This window comes from Mauremys mutica, chromosome 1 (assembly GCF_020497125.1).
Source record: "Mauremys mutica isolate MM-2020 ecotype Southern chromosome 1, ASM2049712v1, whole genome shotgun sequence".
Taxonomy (NCBI): Eukaryota; Metazoa; Chordata; order Testudines; family Geoemydidae; genus Mauremys; species Mauremys mutica.
Window position 1 is genome coordinate 359,852,013 of NC_059072.1, and position 19,532 is coordinate 359,871,544.

The following is a 19,532-nucleotide window of genomic DNA, read 5'->3' on the forward strand; positions in this document are numbered from 1 at the left end:
AAATTCAATTACAGTAGTGAAGATTGTTTTAAATAAAGACTTGGAATTGCTCTAAACTCTTCCTGATTTACACCACAGCATATGTCTGAGTAGTGGGTCTCAGGGGTAACTTTCCCTGGGAGCAAGATATCTCATAGCTGCCCATTGAAGGGCTTCTTCCACCTTCCTCTGAAGCATCTGGAACTGGCCACTGGATACTGGGTTAGATGGACTGCAGGTCTGATCCACTCTGGCAATGCCTGTGTAAATCCAAGACTATGTTTTTGCTGATCTTCCTTGAGCTCCTGGAAGTCTTGCACTGAGAGCAGAATGATGTCTTGTTAAATATCATCTAGTCTCCTGTTCTTTCTTCTTTCAGGAAGGAAAGTTCAGAACTCCTCGGACCTGCCCACTACATTATGTCTGCTGTCAATGACACCAAATTCAATTCTGCAGTGTTCCTCCTCACCGGGATACCTGGGCTGGAAGACGTCCATCTCTGGATCTCTGTCCCCTTCTGTTTAATGTATGTTATTTCTATAGTAGGAAATGCACTCATTCTGTTCATTATAAAAACAGATCCAAGCCTCCATGAGCCCATGTACATTTTCCTTTCCATGTTGGCCATGACAGACCTTGCCTTATCAATAGCCACCATGCCGACGACACTGGACATATTCTTGTTTAACTCTAGGGAGATCAGCCTTGATGCCTGTTTTTCCCAGCTGTTCTTTATCCACTCGCTTACAAAAATTGAATCCTCCGTGCTCTTGTTGATGGCCTTTGACCGCTTCATCGCGATCCGTGACCCGCTGAGATATGCTTCCATCTTAACCATGCCAAGAATAGGCAAGATGGGACTGGTGTGTGCGCTAAGAGGGGTGGCTGTAATACTCCCACTCCCCTTTCTCCTGAAACAGTTCCGATACTGTCGATCCAATGTCCTCTCCCATTCCTACTGCCTGCACCAGGATGTCATGAAGATGGCTTGTTCGGACATCAGAGTCAACTACATCTACGGCTTGTTTCTTACATTCTTCACGGTGGGGTTGGACTCGCTGCTCATCTTTCTCTCTTATGTGATGATCCTCAAAACAGTGCTGAGCATCACGTCCCACGCGGAGTGCTTCAGGGCCCTGAACACCTGCGTTTCCCACCTCTGCGCTGTCCTGCTCTTCTACACACCAGAGATCGGCCTTCCTGTGATACACAGATTTGGGAATAGTTCTTCTCACTTGCTTCAGAGTCTTCTGAGCTACATAGCCCTGCTGGTCCCTCCCCTGATGAATCCAATTGTGTACAGCGTGAAAACCAAACATCTTCGTGTGAGGATAATCAGGGCATTCGTCAAGTGAAGGGTCAGTTCATCACCCGGCTCCAGCGTGCTTATGTGGGAGATGAAATATACGGGCCAGCTATTCCATCCTGGACCTTTACATCTGAGACGACATGAGCTTCTGACCTCCACTCAGGAGAGAGAAGTTGAGACAGGTTCTAAGGCCTGGAGCAATGGGAGAGGGGCTGGTGAGGGAGGGCAGGGCACTGGGGGAAGGAGAACAAGGCAGGCAGCAGCATTTACAAAGTGACTGTGTTTGTCCATAGCCAGGGGACAGGTGTGATGTTGGCCCATAATGAGCTGTATCAGTGGCTGCTCCGACCTCAGAATTCCTGTTGATACAGTCAATAAAAACAAGGGCTGTGAATGTTGTTTCTGATTACACTTGGTCTGTCACTGACCCGTCTCTGGTTAAACATTCTTGGACCTTGAAAAAAAGCTGCAGAGCTGTTTTGCAGTCCCAGTACAGGTCCTTCCTGAGCACTCTGGGTGCTGTGTGATCCATTAGGGCTGCAGCAGCTGTGGACAGGGGCTATTCAAGGGGCACGGATACCCACCCTCCCCTACACCCTCAGCCAAGTGCTTGTGAGGGAGTCATGTCAGAGATGTGATTAACACAGGAGCCCCAGGAGAAGCCATTCATGAAGCCCCTCTCCCACTGATGGCTGTGCACACTGTACATATGCTGAGCCCACCCCAATCCAACTGTAATGCCCCCGAGGCAGAGCAGAGCTGCGTGTCTGAGGGAGGGTCTGACACACAGCAATCCTGGCAAGAGACTCAGGCCCAGATTCCCTCTCTGTCCCATCCATTTGTGCTGCTCCAGCTGCTTGCAAAGGGGTAGAAACAGGCCTCAGCTCCCTCACAGAGGCCCAGCTACCTACTATCCCAGCCCAGCCCATTCAGTGTGGAGTGACCATCTTTTCAAAAGGCAAAAGCAGGACACGTGCAGGAGCCCCATCCCCTCTGTGACCCTGCCCCTCTTGTTCCACCTTCAGGCCCTACATCCTACTAATCTTCTTCCTCCAAGGCACCTCCCTCTGCCCCATATCTTCCCCCAAGACCCTGCTCCTTCTCTTTCCACGAGGCTCCAGTCCAGAAGCCAGTGTGCAGAGCTGGGCCATGGTAAGAGCTGCCCAGGGACCCAGAACCACTGCAAGGATCCCCAGACCCTCCACCTGCTCTGGACAGGAGCCTGGGGGCTCAAGAGAAGCCCCCTGCCTGTGTCCCCCCCCCTCAAGATGTACAACCCAGGGAAGGAGGCGAATCTGGGGCTCCTGGCGTAGCTCTTCCTACTGCCCGGCTCTGGCCTGGCTGGGGGTGGAGTATCAGGGGAAGTGGAGGAGCAAGGGACAGATCCTAGTGGGAAGAGATCGGGCAGGGACGGGGCCTCAGGGGAAGAGATGGGACAGAGGTCAGCCCAACCCCCAGGCTGCTCTAAACTCCACTATGGCAGGGGAAGAACAGGCCAGAGAATCAAACCCCTGTAAGTGGCTCCTTGCCATCCCCGCTCTCTGCACCACAGAGGGGAGCTCTGCTGGCACAGCAGAGAATCCAGCCGGGCCTGTCACCACTCAGATGGCTGGAAGGCTGGTCCTGTGGTCTGAGCACTGCTCTGTGACTCAGGGCATCTGGGTTTAATTCCCTTGTTGTGTGTGACCATGGGCAAGCCATTGGCTGTCTCTAAGCCTCTGCACAGGTGGATAATAGCCCTGTCCTGCCTCACAGTGATGTCAGGAGGATAAAGACATTCAAGGTGCTCAGATACTCTGAGACCCTAAGATCAGGACTGTGTCAGGGTTCCAAAGCACATTTGTCTATAAAAGGCTTCTTATCAAAGCTTCCTGGGAGAGCTGGCTTGAGGGAAGCCCTGTGACTCCAGCACCTTGGTGTCTGTGGCAGATGTGGGGGTGCTTGGAGTGACAGTGAGGGGTATGTAGTGGATTTCTGAGGGGAGAGATTGAGTGTCACAGGGTCCCCGAGTGTTTCAGCACAGTCACTGGACTGGTGTTTGCAGCCATTGAGGCTGAATGGGTCTAACTGCCAAACAATGGAGCAATGGCCACGTGGGCCTCATCTTAGATGGTCTGGCTGGGAGAAATCAGTCTGAGGGCAAAGGTCAGCTTCACACCTTGGCCCTGTAACACGGACACGGCTGAGCACGACGGTGACTGGGCCCAGGCTCACGCAGGGAGGCTTTGAGAAAAGGCTGCTTCGACAAGAAAGGGGCTGTAGGCTGCGTGTCCATTCGCCCTTGTCAGTCTCTGAGGGAGACCATGCCTCCTTGCTGTCCTGTACCTGCACAGGGGAGCTGAAAGCAGGGAATTAGCTACACCTAGTGTTCCAGTCCCACAGCCGGCCAGAACAGTCCGGCAACCAACAATTGGTCTGGTCTGACACGCCAGCAGGACGCAGTGGTTTACTAGTCCTTGAGCTCCAGGCCCTCAGCCAGAGTGAGGCAGGAACCAATGAGCAGGCTCCCTCTTGCAATCGGGGCAGAGCGGCTAAGCAGTCTATGAGCCCCAGGCCCAGGACACACGGGGCCGCAAAGCAATGTGTGGACTCTGGCCTGTAATGCTAAGCAGCCTAGCACCCCGGTAAGGGTGAGCGCCAATGAAGTCTAAGGGCTCGAGAATGTGGGTGTGAGTCCCGAGGAGCACAGGCCTCCTGGCCTAAGGAGGGGGAGTACTGCCAGCCATGAGGTGGAGGGGACAGGAAATCTTCCCCTAGGGCCAATTGTTTCCCCGAATGTCACATTACTCTGAATAGGCCCTTCACAACCGGAAGGGACTTCCCCTACTGGAATGATCCGAGACAAACAAATCTCCCTTCCCTGGCCTGCACCTGGGTTTGTAATGCAGGAAAAGAGGCTGCTGGGAGAAAATAGTCCTTTTTTATTAATTATTATTATTTCAGCAAGATCACAGTTGTGACAGCAGGCTGCCCCCGAGGTAGCCATGTGACTAATCAGGACCATAGGAAAAATGATGACAAGCCCAGATTACAGGAATAGAGCCTGCAGCAGGGCTGGCGCTGAAGTCCAGTTGGGAACCATCACCAGGCATCCCCTGTGATTTGGCTTCCTGCTGTTTGCCATTGGATCTCACGGGGGTTAAAGCTGGTGCACACTGAGCCAAGCAACTGAGGTTCACTGACGGCAAAGTGGCCCCCAAGGAAATACGGAAGCATGCTTTATAAAGCCAGTTGCCTCCCGATCTGAACAGATTCTGCCTGTGCAACCTCTCTGATGACTCCTTGTCCTTTAGGGTGAAGACCTCTGGTGTCAGCGGCTCCCATTCTAGCAGGAATTGTGTACGTTGGCAGGTTTCACTCTTTTTAAAATGCAAAGTGAAGGGGAAAGGCTGCAAGTTGTTTACATGTGCCGATGCTCTGTTCTGTAGCACAGGACTCAGCTGGGCTCTCAGGGTCACTCAGTGGTGGGGCGGGAGGGCAGGCAGCACTAGGTAGCTTGGGAACCCCTCCCCTATATGTGCCTATGCTGCACACTTGGTTATTTAAGCTACACAGAGATTCAGAATGATCTCAGAATGTTAAAACTCCAATGCCTTGGGTAGATTTCTCAGTGGGTTCCATTTCTAGAGGAGCCGTGTGCTCTGGGCCCAATCCTGCCAGGGGCTGAATGAGAGGAGATTAGTTTGCAAATTGCCTCAGGTTTATTTACTCCTGGAAATTTAATCAGCAAATGCAGTTTCAAAGATTTTATTCTCTGGTTCTATTGTGAAGACAGGAATTCAGAGCTGCGTTGGTCTGTTGTAACAGGTCCTATAGAGCATATTTCTGTTTCCTGACTGGCTGAGGGCTCTAGAATCTCTGTCCTGTAGATATTCTTTAGAGTTACAGGGCTACAGGCATCTCTATCCCGTCTCTGGTCTCCGAGTGCCAGAGGTCAGGCCTCATAACCTTCCTTCTCATGGGGTAGAATCCTGTGATCTTCTCACCCTCAGACTGGGCCCTGGGCTACAGCACACTGCGGGGGGACTGTGCTTGCCCTGCAGGTCCGAGTGGGTTCAGCACCTGTGGTTCTTCCCTCTAGGAATCTGGGAGTAGTGGAGAGACGAGTGACCAGCCAGCCTTCTTGCACCAAAGTATTGTTGTATCTGAACAGTAGGAATAACCCGTAACATGGGAGAATATGATGGTTTTCAAACAGCAGTCTGTACACATCACTGACCTCCAAACCCTTCCACTCTGACAGAGACTCAAGCAGGGTGGTGTGTGCCTGTCACTCTGAAGAGCTTCACAGCCACAGCTGCGAAGCTGGGCAGACTTCCAGTGCTGGTAAAACAAGCTATGTAATGTACCTGGAGCCCAGAAATAGGCTCTTCCCAAATTGCATCTCCAGTGTTGTCTCTCAACTTCCCTGAAGTGTTTACTGAGAGCTGGCTTTTCCTGAGTTGTTGCTTCCCTTCCTGCTTGTTTTCCAGCAGCCTGCTATGAAACTAAGAAGAGACACACTGGTTTAACCCAATACAGCCATAACATAAACATCCCAAATAGTTAACCAAATATATCTATACAGCAAACATCCCCCGAATTGGGTTTAACATACACATACATTATGGCAGCTCAGCTGCATGTCTATCCCAGTTGTATTCCTGGGTGCTGCGGATGTGATGAATACAGGACATAGGCAGTCAGAGAGAGGGCGAGAGAGAGAAAGCAATAGGCTACTTTCATATGTGACATGAAGTTTCATTTCCATGAGTACTCATGTATTTGACTTTGAAATCCACTTCCTGCAAATCCTCATCATGACTGAATAACAGCAGCTGGGGTTACTATGTACTAGAGAGTAAGAATTCAGGGAATTAATATTTCCTATACTAGTAGCAATGCCTGCTACCACTCCAGGTACAGGCTGCAGACTGACGGAATAGAACCTGAGGAGAACCAGTCAGCTATTAACCCAGGGACAGAGGAGCTAGTAGACTTTTGTTTGCTGACAAGCGACTGAATGAGGTGTGAGATGCTGGGATCTTTTCAGGTTCTGAAGAAATCCAGATGACAGATGCTGTATTTTAAGTCCCACTCTAACCTGAGAAATCATCTCTGAAAGCAGATCAGAGGGGGAAGAATGGGTTGACGTGTGTACTAAAGTACAGATGTGCAAATGTTATGCCAAAACTTTTCATTGTAATACAAATATTACAAACCAAATATCTATGACATGCCTGTATATCGAAAGCCAGCAGCAGAGTTGTTGGAATCTCTGCAGGAAGGAGCAGTGGTAACTTTACTGCTTAATGGCTTTTGCTTCAGAAAGTATTTCAGAAGTGCTCCACATACTGTTTGCAATAGGTTTGTGCTATTAACTCTTTTTTTCAGTGAACAGTTGTATGATACTGTCTGCTGGTAACTAACCAGTAGCTGTTTCTAACACTTACACCCAGGGTCATGAATACAATCCCTCTGCAATACCTGTGCAAGACTTTCCAAAAAGTCCTGAGAGAACAGAACCGCTGGTCTTTCTTTCAGAAAAAAGTGAAATGGAGGTGCAGGAAAGGGGAGTGTTATAGTGCTTGTATATAATTTATGCCCATTACCTCTTACACGTGAATGGCTGAAGTAACTTGCACACTCAAACGGATATTAGTGCAAACATAGTGTTTGTATATTCAGATATCTACAGACCATTGCATGGGGAGAGGGTGCAGGGCCTGTAGGATGATCAAACTCTCTGTATTTAGTCAATACTGGCCAGCCAAAGCACTTCCCCTTCTCTTGGAGGGATTCTTGGGGGTCAGAATGTATCCCCAGGAGCATTTCTTAGGGGAAAGTTAATGGAGCCTGGTTCTGATCAAATTTAAACAGGTAAATCTGGAGTGATACATTTGAAGTCACTGTTATTGAATTAAGAACCCGTCCCTAAGAATTTATCCCATGTGCTGCAAAGAGGCAGCGGCATAATTTGGACTCTCAGGAATGGACAAAATAAAAATGTACATAATGAGGCAATGAAACATGTTTATAAATGGCTTCAATACAGGACAGATAAGTACAATGACTGTTTTCACCATGCACTTGCCATGTGTTTACACATGTCATGGTACAATGAGGAACTCCCAGTCAGAAGCGGGCCAGGAGTTTAGCAGAATTCAAAGAGGGACTGGATGTTTATGTGAGTAAACAGAAAATCCATTTACATTAGTGAGGATTATTTTAAAAAGTCTTGGAAGAGCTCTAAACCTTCCTGATTTACACCACAAAATATATATAATTACTGGGTGTCAGGGAAATTTTCCCTGGGTGTAGATTATCTCATGGCGGTCTATTGCAGGGCTTCTTACATCTTTGAAACATCTGGTATTGGCCACTGGATAGTGCGCTAGATGGACTGAAGGTCTGATTCAATCTGGCAGTGCCTGTCTTCCTATCGATGATGTAAATCCAAGACTATGTTTTTGCTGATCTTCCTTGAGCTCCTGGAAGTCTCTAGACTTGCACTTAGAGCAGAAAGATGTCTAGTTAAATAACATCTAGTTTCCTGTTCTTTTTCCTTTCAGGAAGGAAAGATCAATACTCCTCGCACCTGCCCAGTACATTATGTCAGCTGTTAATGACACCAAATTCAGCTTTGCTGTGTTCCTTCTCACCGGGATACCTGGGCAGGAACACGTCCATCTCTGGATCTCTATTCCCTTCTGCTTAATGTTTATCATTTCAATAGTAGGAAATTCAGTCATTCTGTTCATTATAAAAACAGATTCAAGGCTCCATGAGCCCATGTACATTTTCCTTTCCATGTTGGCCGTCACAGACCTTGGCTTATCGATATCCACCATGCCGACGATACTGGGCATATACTTGTTTAACTCTAGGGAGATCAGCCTCGATGCTTGTTTCACCCAGCTGTTCTTCATCCACTTTCTTCAATGTACTGAATCCTCTGTGCTCTTGTTGATGGCCTTTGACCGCTTCATCGCAATTCATGACCCGCTGAAATATGCTTCCATCTTAACCCTGTCGAGAATAGCCAAGATAGGACTGGTGTGTGTGCTCAGAGGGGTAGCTGTAGTAGTCCCACTCCCTCTTCTCCTGAAACGGTTCCAATACTGTCGATCTAATGTCCTCTCCCATTCCCACTGCCTGAACCACGATGTCATGAAGATGGCTTGTTCGGATATCACAGTCAACAGCAACTATGGCTTGTCAGTTAAACTCTTAACAATGGGGTTGGACTCACTGCTTATCTTCTTCTCTTATGTGATGATTCTCAAAACAGTGCTGAGCATCACGTCCCACGCCGAGTGCCTCAGGGCCCTGAACACCTGCATCTCCCACCTCTGTGCTGTCCTGCTCTTCTACACACCAGAGATCGGCGTGTCTCTGCTATACAGATTCAGGAAGGGCTCTTCTCCCTTGCTTCAGATTCTCCTGGGCTACATCTCCCTGCTGGTTCCTCCCCTGATGAACCCAATAGTTTACAGCGTGAAATGCAAACACCTTCGTGTGAGTATAATCAGGGTGTTCTTCAAGTGAAGGGTCAGTTCATCACCTGGCTCCAGCGATAGTGACATGAGAGATGAAAAACATGGGCCACAGCAAGGGACCCTTGTTCCATCCTGGACCCTTACATCTGAGACGACATGATCTACTGATCTGCACTGTGTACAGAGAGGTTCCAACTGGTTCTAAGGCCTGGAGCAATGGGAGGGGGGCTGGTGAGGGAGGGCAGGGCACTGGGGGAAGGAGACCAAGGCAGGCAGCAGCATTTTCAAAGTGACTGTGTTCGTGGAGAGCCAGGGAGCCAGTAGGATGTTGACCCATAAAGAGCTGTATGGGTGGCTGCTTTGACATCAGAATTCCTGCTTATGCTCTCAATAAAGTGAAGGAGTTTGTGTTGGGATATGTAAGGGTTAAGTACAGACCTGGAAAACTGCTGGTGTGCTGATATGTTGTTAGGGACTAGAGTCACAGGCAGACACTTGCCCTGCCCTTCAGCTTGCTGAGAAAAGTTTCCCCAGCTCCTAAAAAAACCCTAACCCCCTCCTCCCTACAACATGGTCTCATCCACACATTGAGACCCTGCAGTTCTGCCTGTCTAACAGGCCACATGCATGGAGCATTTCAGAGAATGCTACCCTGGAGGTCCTGGACTTCAATCTCTTACCTAGCAGACTAAATTTGTCCTCCAGGACATCTCTCCCATGTACTACAACCACAGGCTCCTCCCCAGCGCCACACGTAAGACTATCTAGGTGCCTAGAGAGATCCGCAACCTTCGCAACAGGCAGCCAAGTCATCATGCGGTTCTCCTGGTCATCACAAACCCAGTTATCTATGTTTCTAATGATTGAATCGCTCATTGTTAATACCTGTCTCTTCCTAATAATCGGAGTTCCCTCCACCAGAGAGGTATCCTCAGTGCAAGAGGTTACCACAACATCATCTGGAAGGAAGGTCCCAACTATGGGATCGTTTCCCTCTGCTCCAGCTCGATGTTCTCCTTCCCTGAAACTTTCCTCCTCTTCAACGGCACAGAGGATGTCAGACTGAGGATGGGACTGCTCTACTATATCCCAGAAAAATCTCATCTATGTACTTCTCTGTCTCCCTTAGCTCCTCCAGCTCAGCCACTCTGGTCTTCAAAGCCCGTACGCGGCCTCTGAGGGCCAGGAGCTCCTGTCACCGAATGCACACGTACGCCACCTGCCCACAGGGCAGGTAATCATACATGCTGCACTCGGTGCAATAAACTGGGTAGCCCCCACTCTGTTGCTGGACTTCTGCCTGCATTCTCCTTTTACTCCTGCCACTGGGTCCTTTGTTGTTGTTTTGTTTTTATCAGGGGTGGTTTGGGCTTTGTTTAAATAATGTTTATTGTATCTAGCCCCCCTCACATTTCCCCTCTAAACTCCCTCACAGAATTCCCCTGTTCGCTCGCTCCTCTGGTTGCTTAGGAGTGGGCTTTTTAAGGCCATGTTCTTCCTGAGTAGCCCCGCTACCTGGTTCAGGGTTGACGGGTGCTAAAGGTCTTAGGGATCAAAGCCTCATTAATAAACTCTCAGCCTGGCCTACCAGGCCACTAGGCTCAGCAGATGGTTCCCCAAACAAACAGACCACACATTTTATTTCAATCAAGCAGCAAGCACATCACAAACACAAGCACACAGACAACAAACTTACCCCAAGGGTCACGTAATCGCTCCTCCTTCACCTGGAGAACTGCCTCGCAAAACTTCCTTTTTAGCTGCTCCTGTTCGCTAGCTCTTTTCTCTAGTGCTTTGTGCTGTTTGCTAATAAACCTACTAGTTTAAAGGAGGCTGGGGGTGACTGTACAGCTCTGGTCACAAGCACCTGAAGGGAAGAGACTGAAGTGTCCAGCCCGACCAGCATGGTGATAAGCGTTTAGCATGGATGGGGTGTTGTTCCCAACTGGAAGAGTGGGACAATTGTGAGACTCCCCCCTGCCCCCCCAAGACAGGAGAGGTCCTCGTTTAGAAGGTCTAGGGACCATATATCCTGGTTTTACTGTGCCAGTTCCGATTCTTGCTGGCCAGCGTCTGTCCTTGTTGAGTGCCTGTCAGCATTCAGAGGAGCAACTTGTTCAAGTTGCATCCAAGCTAACATTCCACTCAAGACAATGATTCACAGAGTCATAGAATTTAAGGCCAGAAGGAGCCATTAGATCATCTAGTCCAGAGGTTCTCAAACTGGGATGCACCCCCGCACCACTCCCCCCTCACCCCCTCCAGCAGGTGCAGAATGTATTCGGGGAAGAGGGGAGTGAAAAGCTTTAGGGGAAAAAAGCCTTCCTGTGCACATTTTACCCACAGCAATGAATAACTAGCCAAACTGATTCCTCCAGAGAGACCCGATCCTCAGACGGCGCTGTGTGTTTGTCTCTAGGTGGCGCTGTGCATTTTGAAGGATTTATGTTAAGCTTGTGCAGGATGATACAAAGTCATTGCCAGCTGTACGTGTATCCGCTCGCTATGGCACGGTGTGCACATTTCATTGTAAGCAGAGTCCACAATCAGAGTTTTGCTCTTACTCTCATTCCAATGGATTGTTGGCTAATTTGTACAACAACAAATAAAAAATTCAAGTGAAAAACAAGGACGCCGAAACTGATTTAATGAAGCCTCTTCCCTGTATATATCAGTATATGTATTTGTGTGGTGGAGGGAGGGGGGCGTAAATTCTTACAGACACAAAGAAGGGAGGTGTGGTCAAAAATGTTTTGAGAATCACTGATCTAGTCTGATCTCTTGTGTCACACAGGCTGCAGAATTTCACCCAGTTACCCCATATTGAGGCCAATGACTTGTGTGTGACTAACGCATCACTTGTGTTCATCTAAAGCATATCTTCCAGGAAGGGATCCAGTGTTGGTTTGAAGATAGCAGGAGAATCCACCACATCCCTTGGGAGTTTGTTCCACTGGTTAAGCACCCTCACTTTTAAAAATGGGTGCCTCATTTCCAAATGTAATTTGTCTGCCTTCAGTTTCCAGCCAATGGTTCTCATTATACCTTTACCTGCTAGATTAAAGAGCCTGTTAGTAGCTGCTATTTTGCCCGTGTGAAGGTGCTTGTCCATCAAGTCAGCTCTCAGTCTTCCTTTTGGCAAGCTAAGCAGGCTCAGCCCTTGAAGGATCTCCCTGGCCAGGATTTTCTCCAGCCCTTCAGTCATTTTTGTGGCTCTTTTCTGCACTCACTCCAATTTTTCAATCTAGGTACCAGACCTGGACGCAGTATTCCAGCATTGGTCTCACCAATGTCATACACAGACGTGAGATCACCTTCCTAGTTCTAGTCAGCACACCCCTCTTTGTACAGCCAAGGGTATGTTGGAAACAACAGAGGAGGAGAAAGACCTGAGTGTATTAGTCAGTCCCAGGATGACTGTGAGCCACGATGTGATGTGGCTGTGAACAAGGCAAATGAGATCCCAGAATGTGTCAGGAGAGATAGGGAAGCGTTAATATCACTATACCAGGCACTGGTGAGATGTCCTCTAGCAAAGTGTAAAATTCTGGTCACTCCGATTCCAGAGAGAAGAATTCTGGCTGGAAGAGGGGAAGGAGAAGGGCTGCTAGGATGGTCAGGGCAATGGAGGGTCCAGCTTCAGATAGACTGAAAGAGTTTGTCAGTTTAGCCTAACACAAGGCAGGCTGAGCTGGGATTGGCTTTCTCTATAAATACATCAGGGGTGTAAACACCTGGGAGAAGAAGAGCTACTGAAGGTAAAGGACAGCGCTGGGACAAGGACAAATGGGGAGGAACTGGTCAGCAGTAAACTGAGGCTGGAAAGGAGAAGGAGGTTTCTGCATAGAAAGGTTCTGGAACAGCCTCCCAACAGGAGCAGCGGGGGGCCAACAACTCAACTAGTTTTAAGATGGAGCTTGAGAGGTTTATGCACCGAACAAGATGCTCAGGTCACCTGCCATAGCAGGGGCGTGGACTCATTGACCCAGGAGGTCCCTTCCAGGCCTATGTCCCTATGGGTCACATTCACCCGTTTTGCGTCACACTGGGAGCTCATATGGAGTTTGTTGCCCACTATGACCCTGCCGTGTGCCCTGGCTGATGGATTTGTCGCTCAGCAGATTCAGGAGAAAGCACGACTCAGTGTTATCATCTGGGAAAGGAACTGTTCTCAAGTTTCTATTTTGAGATGTCACAGAAGTTTAATTCCCTGAGTTTCTGATAATCTCAGCATGTTCAGTTGCTGTCTTCCCAGCCACTAACCCTAGATAGGAAGGATGGTTCAGGAGTTAAAATGCAGTTAAAATGTTGTCCCGGGACTCAGAAGAACTGCATCCAAATTCCCATCATTTCCATCATCACCAAGTTTTGGGGTTGCTGGATCTGGGGGAGGGTTTTTTTGGGGGGCCAGGGGTACAATAGAGAACTAGCAGGAGACATTCAGAGCTGGGCTTGGCTTATGCCTCTTTCTATTAAGATTGTACATGTCCTTCCTTACCCGACGTGTGCCTGAACGTGAGGAGAAACCCTCTGAGCTGTGTCTCAGGTACTCAGTGACTCTGTGAGCCTGCCACTGTTATGTCCGGCTGTCATGTGGTTCCTTACAACCAGGGGCTCTGTAGCCCAGTGCAGGGGGAAAGAGTGTCTCTGTCACTGATGGACTGTGTGACCAGAAATGGCCACTATCTAACCCTCAAAATCTCATTTATTTAAACCAATCTCATGAATTTTAGGGTGTGAATCATAATTTTTGAATTGGGCTTGGTGATAATGGGTACCTAGTTTAAGAGATCTGAAGAGCAACTAGAAAAAGACACAAAAATTAACAGCAATTTTGTTAAGGTACATCAGAATCAGTAACTCTGCCTATCAATCAGTGGGGCCATTGGATGACTGAGGTGCTAAAGGAGCACTCAAGGAAGATGAGACTGTTGCACTGAGGCTAAATGAATTCTTTACATTGGCCTTCACTGCAGAGGATGTGAGGGAGATTCCCACGCTTGAGCCATTCTTTTTAGGTGACAGATGTAAGGGACTGTCCCACATTGTGGTGTCAATAGAGGAAATTGTGATGCTGCACACCATATTCATCATGGTGATATGATTCTGACATAATTATGATGCATCTGGTACAAGATATGTCTTGTGAAGTGTCATTGAAAAAGTTTTTTTTCTATTTATAGTTATGAATATTGACTATGTATCTGCATTTCAAATGTGCATACTCTGGGTAACATCCCCAACTAGACTTTCAGGTACAACAATGAAAAAGCTAGACAGTGATGCTAGCTCATTAAAAAAGACAATGGACCATGGAAGATCTTCCTGTGAACGTTTCAGCCAGTCTCTGAGTAATGGTTGCTATGACTCAGCAGGGCATGCAAGGGGCTGGGACCAGAGCAGATGACACTGAACTGCATTTTGGTACCTGTATTTTTCCATAAATTGGGCTGGGAACTTGGCTTGAAACAGAGGGTTCCCGCCATATGGAACAAATATATAAGGTGGGTAGTGACATCATCTATTGGCCTCACTCCCCACACAAGGGAACTCCTGGAAACACCTGAGGAACAAAACTGAACTGAGGGAAGTTGGGTTCCCAGGCTATCGGGATTTCTAACCTGTGCATGAAAACTTCGTGGACTGCTTGTATCATCAGTCAGGGTGAGAAATTACTAATTCAAATCCTATCTATCTAGTATGTTAGCCTTAGTTTGCAGTTTTGTTTATTTGCTAGGTAATCTGCTTTGATCTGTTTGCTATCACTTATAATCTCTTAAAATCTACCTTTTTGTAGTTAATAAACTTGTTTTATGTTTTATCATCACCAGTGTGTTTTGAGTGAAGTGTCTGGGAAAACCTCAGCTCGTTAAAAAAAAAAGCTGTTGCATATCTATCCCAAATCGAGGGGAAAGTGACCTATATTAATGAGTTTGCAATGCACAGATACCTGTGCAGTGCAAGATGGTATAAATCTGGGTTTATACTGCAGCAAGGGTGCAAGGCTGGGGAATTGGGAAATGTGTTGTCTCCTATCTGTCTTTGAGTGTCTTTGGTAAAGCAATCAGGTAGCTCAGTTCGGTGTGCAGCACCACCTGCTGTCCTGCTGGGTGATAACAGGGGCTGGAGATGCTGGCTGTGTCACCAGCAGAGCAGTATGGGAGAGGCCAGTCCAGCTGAATTGCTAGGGGGCTCAGCAGTTCCACCAACTCCCAGACTGCATTCCCAGGGTTATACCCCATCACAGAGGTTTAAAATAAACTAATAAATTAAACATTAAAAGTCACCAGGACCAGATGATTTTCACCCAAGAGTTCTGAAGGAACTCAAACATCAAATTGCAGAACTACCAACTGTGGTATCTAATCTATCACTTAAATCAGCCTCTGTACCAGATGACTGGCTAATAGCTAATGTGATGCTCGTTTCTAAAAAAAAAAGGCCCAGAGGTGATCCCAGTAATTCCAGGCCACTAATACTAACTTCAGTACCGGGTATATTGGTTGAAACTATAGTAAAGAACAGAATTATCAGACACATACATCAACATGATTTGTTGTGGAAAGGTCAATATCGCTTTTGCAAAGGGAAATCCTCCCTCACCAATCTATTAGAATTCTTTGAGCAGGTCAGCAAAAATATGAGTAAGGGTGATCCAGAGTATATAGTGTACTTGAACTTTCAGAAAGCCTTTGACAAGGTTTCTCACCAAAGGCTCTTAAGAAAAGGAAGCAGTCATGGGATAAGAAGGAAGGTTCTCTCATGGATCAGTAACTGGTTACAATATAGAGAACAGAGGGTAGGAATGAATGGTCAGTTTTCAGAATGGAGAGAGGTAATTAGTGGTGTCCCCCAGGGGTCTATACTGGGACCAGTGCTGTTCAACATAGTCATAAATGATCTGGAAAAAGGATAAGGAGTGAGGTGGCAAAATTTCAGACGAGACAAAATTATTCAATATACTTAAGTCCAAAGCAGACTGCAAAGAGTTACAAAGGGATCTCAGAGAACTTTATGACTGGGCAACAAAATGGCAGATGAAATTCACTGTTGATAAATGCAAAGTAATGCACATTGGAAACACATAATCCCAACTATACATACACAATAATGGTTCCAAATTAGCTGTTAGCACTAAAAAAAAAGGAAGCTTGTAATAATTCTGTACAGTTCTGTGAAAATATCTGTTCAATGTGCAGCAGACGTCAAAAACAGTTAACAGAACGTTGGGAACAATAGGTGGTGGATATAATAGGCCAGGAGAGGCTAAGCCTTCTCTGGCACAGCTGCAGCCACTGGACACCAGCTGCAGGGTTTCCACAGGGAAGTTTTGGGGTCTTTTTATGTGCCGTACAAGTCTCAAGCTGTGCCCCTTAACCCTTCAGCTGCACTGGCCAATCTTACGCTGCTTTGTTGGTGAGACAGCCAGCCTCTGTTTCTCTTCCTGAATGATGATACAAACTGTCCACCAAGTTTCTATATGCAGGCTAGAAATCCCTTTAGCTTGGGACCAGCTCTCCCCCCCTCGGTTTGGTCTTTGTTCCACAGGTGTTTCCAGGAGTGCTATTGTTTGTGGAGTGCAGCCAAGAGATGATGTCATGTTATGCTTATAAGAGGCACATGGAATCTTTTAAAGGGGATAAAGCAATACACCGTATTTATTGAGAGTACAATTTAAGCATTAAAATCAGCATATGATTCCTTTCACACACACCCCCCAAAAGGTTCTGCAGCTGGATTTTATAGTTACCAGTCCTTAGTGTTGCTCGTTAAGTTTCAGTGTCCAGCTGAAACGGCACACAAGGGAGGGGAGCTGGGCCTCTGTCGAATATGTTCGAAACTCCGATGCTGATGCAGAACGAACCCAAAGTTCCATGGCATACACCCTTCTTTTACAGTAATAAGTTCTCATACAAGCCTCTGGACCTTGCTGTGTCACATCGGACCTGTTAGTCAAGGTTGCTCCAAACAGCATTATTTGGTTTGTTATTGTGAATTATCTGTGGCTGATTCTTATCTCATCCCTCTGGCTCCATTCTTTACTTTAGGGTCATCAATCTGCCATCCAGGTGAAATTCCATGCCTCTTGACTCCTCCACTCCCTTCTTGACCATCCAGCCCAGCTGTCTTTTCTTAGTTACTTAACAGACATTCTTCACCCACATACTAAACTGTAAGCATTAAAATCATTAGTACAATTAACAAAGAATAAACTCAGAACAATTTCTTCTTACTAACTCAAGACTACAATTTCTTCTTACTAATTCAAAGCTAGCAAAATGGAGTATAAAGCAAAATGGAGTACAATGTACTTGAGACAATTTCTTCCCATTAGGCTTATGCTTACAGTCACACCCCACCTTATATAGTGGAAAAATACAGGTACCAAAATGGAGTTCAGTGTCATGTGGTCTGGTCCCAGGCCCTGGCATGTCCTGGTGAGTCACAGCAGCCATTACCCATAGGCTGGCTGGAGTGATCTCAGGAAGGCTCACAAGGCGAGGGATAAACTCCTCCTAGGGCCTATGTTTCCCCTAATCGCCCATTACCCTGAATCGGCCCTTCACAACCAGCTGACTCGACTGGAAGCATTTTGCCTAGTGGGTGTCACCCAGCTGTAACTACATTTGAAATACAGATACTGTACATAGTCAATATTCATAACCTCAGATACTAAAATATACAAGCACACAAATAGGATCAACATTTTTTGGAAATCATAACTTTTCCATAGACTCCTCACAAGACACATTTTGTATAAGATGCATCATAACTACGTCATAATCATAGCACAATGATACCACTATGATGTATATGGGGTCAGTGTCACAACTGCCTCCTCAGCTGCCCTGGAACCTGCCTGGCACATATAAAAAGAGACAAGCTTTTCCTGAGGAGTGCCTTGAGGTCTCAGGAGGGGAGGCACAGCACAGCTGCGGGGGCCCAGATCATCCTGGGGCTCCTTCAACCACGGGAGAATGGTTGGAGCTCAGGGCTCCAGCCATGGGAGGTGGGGGGGTACCTTGGGCAGCAGGGGTTGGGCCGAGGGGCTAGCCTCCCCACCCATTGCTCATGTTGGGAACCATTAGAAAAGGGATAGTTAACAAGAGAGAAAATAACATTTTGCCTCTAATCCATGGTATACCCACACCTCGAATATTGTGCACAGTTCTGGTCAACCCATCTCAAAAAGATATATTTGAACTGGAAAATGTACAGAGAAAGGTCACAAAAATGTTTCAGGGTATGGAATAGCTGCCATATGAAGAAAGATTAAAAAGACTGGGACTGTTCAGCTTTGAAAACAGAGGACTAATGGGGAATATGATAGAGGTCTATGAAATTATGAGTGGTGTGGAGAAACTGAAAAAAGAAGTGTTATTTACCCCTTCTAAAGAACCAAGGGTCACCCAATGAAGTTGATAGGAAGTAGGTTTAAAACAAACGAAAGAAAGTACTTTATAACACAATGCACAGTCAACCTGTGGATTCATTGCCAGGGGACATTGTGAAGGCCAAAAATATAACTGGTCCAAAAAAGAACTAGATAAGTTCCTGGAGGAGAGGTCAATCAATGGCTGTTAGCCAAGATGGTCAGGGATGCAGCCCCGTGCTCTAGGTGTCTCTGACAGAAGCTGAGAGCAGATGACAGGGGATGAATGACTTGACAATTGCCTTGTTTAGTTCATTTCCTCAAAAGTATCTGCATGGGTTACAGTTAGAAGACAGGACATTAGACTAGATGGAACATTGGTTTGACCCAATATGGCTTCTTTTATGTTCTTAAATCGTTCCACAGATGGATGAGCTACTGCAGACAAGCCTTTTCCAGGGGTTCCCTCTGTTATAGCTGGTGAAGCCACTCTGCAGAGGTACAGGGCCTGCTGAGTGTGGGAGGTTGATGGGGGGGTTAGTGCTGCCACCTAGGGGTGTGGACCTGTAGCGTGAGAGAGATGCTCATGGACTGAGCCAGAGCTGAGCTGGAAAATAGAATTTATTTCCCTCCACAAAAAATATTGAGCCAAACTTAAATGTTTCCTCTTCATCCATTTTTTGGGGTGATTTTTCATAGAAAACTGATATTTTTTCTCTGAAACCTCAGTTGTGACTGTACTGGACAGATGCAGTTGCCTGGATCCCCAAGGGAAATTGGAGGCTTTTCATCTGCATCTTCCTCATAACATCAATGAAGGTGGCACTGACAGAGTCTCTGGCTGCACTCTGGGTATGGAAAGGTCGAAACCTCCTGACCAGTCTAGGGCTGGGGTACTGTGCCCATCTGCTACTCTAACCAGCCTTCCCATCTCTGTGCAGCCCCCTCCACCCTGTACAAGACCCCTTCAGCAGATCCTGTGGGCAGTGGCTACTGTGATAGGCCCTGGTACCACATCTCTGATGAACCGGTGCTAGCAGGGAGCTGGAGAGGGTCCTAGAACAGTTGTGGAGGCCCAGAGATTGTGGGTGGGGGAGCCTAGCTGCCAGTGGATCACTGAGGTATGTGCATAATTATGGGGATCCCTGGATCCTGGGTCCCTCTTTTCATTCTTTAGGGAAAAGGGAAGGGAACCCCCTCATGGAACGATTCAAGGCAAATTTCCATATCTGGAGCTTATGGAATCTCCCTTCCCTGGCCTGACCCTGGGTTTGTAATGCAGGAAAAAGGGCTCCCAGGGAGAAATCTAGTCCTATTATTATTATTATTTATTTTATTTTATCAACATCACAGTTGTGACAGCATCATCATTACCACTTGGTCGCCCTCGAGG

At 47.2% G+C, this 19,532-nt stretch overlaps 2 protein-coding genes across 2 annotated transcripts; both read left to right on the plus strand.

The window, feature by feature from the left end:
* Positions 1–398: 398 nt before the first annotated feature.
* Positions 399–1,334, plus strand: LOC123352912 (olfactory receptor 51G2-like). The gene has a single exon (XM_044993472.1). It carries the CDS (start codon positions 399–401, stop codon positions 1,332–1,334), a length of 936 nt encoding a protein of 311 aa, XP_044849407.1.
* Positions 1,335–7,879: 6,545 nt separating this feature from the next.
* LOC123374318 (olfactory receptor 51G2-like) lies at positions 7,880–8,815 on the plus strand. Its single transcript, XM_045024150.1, has one exon. It carries the CDS (start codon positions 7,880–7,882, stop codon positions 8,813–8,815), a length of 936 nt encoding a protein of 311 aa, XP_044880085.1.
* Positions 8,816–19,532: the final 10,717 nt, after the last annotated feature.

Coding starts and splice junctions, on each gene's coding strand:
- LOC123352912 (XM_044993472.1), top strand. CDS start 399: ATGTCTGCTGTCAATGACACCAAATTCAATTCTGCAGTGTTCCTCCTC.
- LOC123374318 (XM_045024150.1), top strand. CDS start 7,880: ATGTCAGCTGTTAATGACACCAAATTCAGCTTTGCTGTGTTCCTTCTC.